At 61.9% G+C, this 4,028-nt stretch overlaps 1 protein-coding gene across 1 annotated transcript; it reads right to left on the bottom strand.

The window, feature by feature from the left end:
* Nucleotides 1-321: 321 nt before the first annotated feature.
* LOC113956189 (BTB/POZ domain-containing protein KCTD12-like) lies at nt 322-4,022 on the bottom strand. The gene is made up of 2 exons (XM_027662450.1): nt 3,938-4,022; nt 322-2,239 (listed from the first exon to the last, which is right to left on the bottom strand). The coding sequence occupies exon 2, from the start codon at nt 2,213-2,215 to the stop codon at nt 1,355-1,357; it is 861 nt and encodes a 286-aa protein (XP_027518251.1). The 5' UTR covers nt 2,216-2,239; nt 3,938-4,022; the 3' UTR covers nt 322-1,354.
* Between the last annotated feature and the right edge of the window lie 6 nt (nt 4,023-4,028).

The raw sequence follows: 4,028 nt of genomic DNA, 5'->3' as shown, positions 1-4,028 counted from the left end.
AGGCCAAGTCCTTGTTCAGAGCATGCAAGGTCCTGCTGGGGTGATGGGGGTGACCATCACCCAGGGCTGGGTGCACACAGGTGGGCAATTCTGGCCCTGCCCACCTGCCCTGGCATCTCTGCAGGGATGTGCTGCACTGCCATGGGGCCCAGCAGGGCTGGCAGCCAAAGAGGGCTCTGCTGAGTTTGTCTTCCTTCCTTCTCCTCTTGATTTGAGCCCACACACTAAAGCACATCTGTCCCTGCCCCTGTGCCAGGGCAGACCTCCTGGTGCCCCCAGGCAGCACCCCCAGCTCTGCCCCTCGGCACAGACACAGCCCGGTGGGTTTGGTTCCTTTATTACACAATTCCCAGGCGTGGGAAAGCAGCGGCAGCCCCTGGAGAGCTGGGATTGGAGAGACCTTCCCGAGAGTTTGCCCAAACAGCAAGGATTCCCTTCACTGGGTGAAGTTGTGGCCGTGGCTGGAGCATCCCAACCTCATCCCTCTGATCCCATTGCTATGGAATGGAAACACGAAGGGGCTTTTTTTCCTGACAAACCTCCAAGTTTTGGAGAGATGTGTGAGCATTTTACACCCGACAGCACGTAAAGCCTTCCCCACTCCCCCCCCCCCCCCCCCCCATGTACATGAGCAGAGCATCTGCCCCTCCACCCCCCCCCACCCCCCCAAAATCCCCCCCCCCCAAAACACACCTCCCCCAAGGCATCCCAGAGCAGCAGCGAGGCTTCAGTTCAGAGCTGCAAACACGGGGTGAGGTTTTACCCTCCCCAAGCGCTGCCAGTCTAAAGGCTAAGCTGCTTACAGGGGCTCATGGCAATACATCCTGCCAGGCTTCATCTTCCCAACCCCCCCTCCCCTCCCTGGCTCTGCTTCCCACCTTTCTCCGTGTCCTTAACCCAACCCTTCCTCACCCACAGCCCTTGGCAGGTCAAACTCAGTGAGTGCAGCACAGTCCCGAGCAGCTGCAGACGGACAAGGAGCCAAGTTCAGCGTCCAACACAAGCTCATCCAGCCGCAGGAATTCCAGACAAAGCACAGTCCGCCGTGTCCCCCCCTCCCACCCAAACCACGCGACAGTGTCCAAGTCCACACATCCAGGGAGGGTTGGGAGCTACTGCAGAAGTCGGAGAGAGGGAAGAAGGTTGGTGCTCAGCAGCTGCTACAAGGAAGAGCCGGCCAGGTTCAACATGGAGGAAGGAGGAGGGGGGAAAAAAACCCAAAAACCAACTCAAAAGGAGGCAAAGGGGGAATGCCGGGATTCAGGGATGGATGTCTACCTTCTAGGCAACGGCCAGCACGGGAGAGGAAAGAGGGACGGTTGGTGTTTGGTTTGTGGAGGGTTGGCTGGTTGTGTCACTCACGATAGAAAACATATTCGGTGTAAGAGGTCCAGATCCTGTCGTCCGTCTGGTCGTGGGCGAAGGCACACGTGCCCGTGGAGTTGCAGGCCACCATGTGGAAGCCGGCATCGGCCAGTTTGTCAAAGGCCTGCTCCAGGAAGGTGAATTTGAGGTAGTACCTGGAGGTGTACCTCTCCGGGGGCCTGTCCGGGTCCCTGCTCTCGTTCAAGGTGTCCCCAAAGACCTCCTTGGCCAGCGAGGTCTTCCCGCACACCATGATCCGGGCCACCCTGCGGAACTTGGCGTCCGTCTGGCTGTCCCTGCCCAGGGTGTAGGAGCCCCTGTAGCCGATGGTGATGAACCCTGCCCTGCGGCCCTCGGTGCCGGTGGTGCCAGCGGCCGTGGTGCCGGGCAGGGCTGTGCCGGCGGAGCTCAGCGCGCGGGCGGCGTCGGCGCCGGGGGACAGCTCCTCGGGGTCGCTCTGGCAGGGATCCTCTCCCAGGGAGTTCTGCTTGCTCAGCTTCGGCGCCAACATCTTCACCAGCTCGGGCAGCATGAAGTACTCGGCCTCCCGCTGCAGCCGGCTCCGCTCCGGGAAGTGCTCCGGCAGCACCAGCTGCTGGTCCCGCATGTAATCCAGGATGTAGCGGAACAGGAACCCGTCCCGGTCCACGAAGAAGCGGCCCTTGCTGTCGCGGGCCAGGGAGCGCACGTTCTTCTGGGTGAACATCTCCCAGAGCAGGGAGCCGGGCACGCTCACCAGCGTGGGGTGCCGGGTGATGTAGACTTGCCCACCCACGTTGAGCTCGATGATGTCAGGGAAGGGGTTGTCCTCGCCGGGGTTGGCACAGCCCGCGCCGTCTGCCAGGGCCATGGTGAGCTCCCGCTGCCTTCCCACCTGTGGCACCAACCAGACACGGGGCAGTGTTAAACCTGCCGGCACACACAGCTCCCCCCAGCTGCCCCCATCCCGAGGGATCCCGAGGCAGATCACACGTAGAATCACACAATCATTCGGATTGGAAAAACCCTCTAAGATCCCTGAGTCCAGCCACAGACCCAACACTGCCGAGCCACCACTAAATACTAAATATTAAATACTTGCTTTGGGTCAGCAAGCAGTGCAGGACTAGATCCTCATCTCTCCTGAAGTCTGGAATTCATCTCCTCACCAGTCCCTGGCTCTTGGAATAAGCAGCATTAACTAGTGCCATCTTCCTTTCCAAGGCACAAGGGAGGGACTGTTCAGCCTGGTCTGACCACACCACCTGCACTCTCCCAGCAGTCATTCCCGGGGCTGGGGCTCAGCCCCTTTGCCCAGGAAGGCGCGGGGACACCGGATAGATGTTGACAACAGGAAAGGCAGGGCTGTCACACCCTGGGGCAGAGCAGGGACCTGCCAGCTCCGCATCCTGCCGGGCAGGAGGAGCCCCGAGGCTGCCAAGGGAGGAGCATCACGGCGCAGGGTCCCTGCCCAGCCAGGGGGCTGGAGGGGTTTGTGCTCTCACTCCAGGAGCACCCCCGGGGCTGCCAGAAAAGCAGTGCTTAGATAGCACCGTGAAGGACAGAGGGACGGTGCCTTTTGGCTCTTCTGCTCCGTCCTTGCTCCTGGAAAGTGCTCAAAGAGACTCGAAGCCAAGCTGAGAGATGGCAGAACCTCTCCAAGGGGCTGGGACCAAGACAAATACCGGGCTACTGGTACAGCCTCGGGCCAGACGCCACGTATTTCTACGTTTTCCAAAGACAAGGCGATTCTTGGATATCTCTTGACACTGCAAATCAGCTGCTTACATAAACCTGGCTCAGCAGGCAGACTCTGGATCCAGCCTGGCCAAGCCGTGCTCCGTGCAGGGATTTGGGTGAGAAGGGGTTCCCTGTGCTGGCAGGGCTGATCTCCAGCTCTGCCCACTCCCTGCGTGCTGTTAGTGCTGCCCTGGGGCTGCTCGGAGGTTGGGACCCCCCCCCCGGAACTGGTCCCACATCCCAGAAACAGCACTAAGTCTCGCCCTGTCCCTCTGTTCTGCTGTGAAGCTTCACAGGAGCAGCTCAAAAGGATCCCAACACAAATTTTCGAGAAACTAAAGGGCAAAGACAGAACTCTGCGGGCACTTTTGGGTAGAGGGGCAGAGCTGAGCCACCGTTTCATGGCCACACTCCTCCTCCCAGCTCACGGGGATGCTCAGGCAGAATCGGCTTTGAACGAGGAGTGACTTGGACAAGGAACAGGCTGCTGGAAAAGAGGATCAGCGCGGTCCCTCCGGCTCCCAGCTTCCCTATCCCCCTCCGCAGCGGCTTTGGGTGCCTTTCCCTGGCGATTCCATGCCCACCGTGCAGCCCAGCGGGCAGGAGCCGCCCGTGCCCGGAGCTCGCATCCCTTTGTCACGGGTGGCGGGGGGGGCTGCCCAGGGTGGGGTGGGGGGTTGGGGGGCGCAGGGAGAGCTGCCCCAGGCACGGAGCGGGGGGGACATCAGCGGGGACATCAGCGGGGACATCAGCGGGGACATCACTGGGCACAGCCCGGCTCAGCCCCGAGAGCCGGAGCCGCCCGAGCGCTCCTCGGCACCGCCCCGGCCGGGGGCCCCCCCGTCCCCGTTACCTCCGCAGGGCGGCCCGGCCGCTCGGCTCCGCTCCAGGCTGTGCCGCCGCTCCCTGTCGCTTCTCCGCTGCCCGTCCCTCCGTGCCGGTCC

This window comes from Corapipo altera, unplaced genomic scaffold, assembly GCF_003945725.1.
Source record: "Corapipo altera isolate COAL_440 unplaced genomic scaffold, ASM394572v1 326, whole genome shotgun sequence".
NCBI lineage: Eukaryota > Metazoa > Chordata > Aves > Passeriformes > Pipridae > Corapipo > Corapipo altera.
The sequence above is the reverse complement of the archived record's forward strand: the minus strand, read 5'-3'. Positions and strand labels throughout refer to the sequence as shown.

Bases quoted from the DNA above. Each gene is read 5' to 3' on its own strand.
- LOC113956189 (XM_027662450.1), bottom strand. From the start codon at position 2,215: ATGGCCCTGGCAGACGGCGCGGGCTGTGCCAACCCCGGCGAGGACAAC.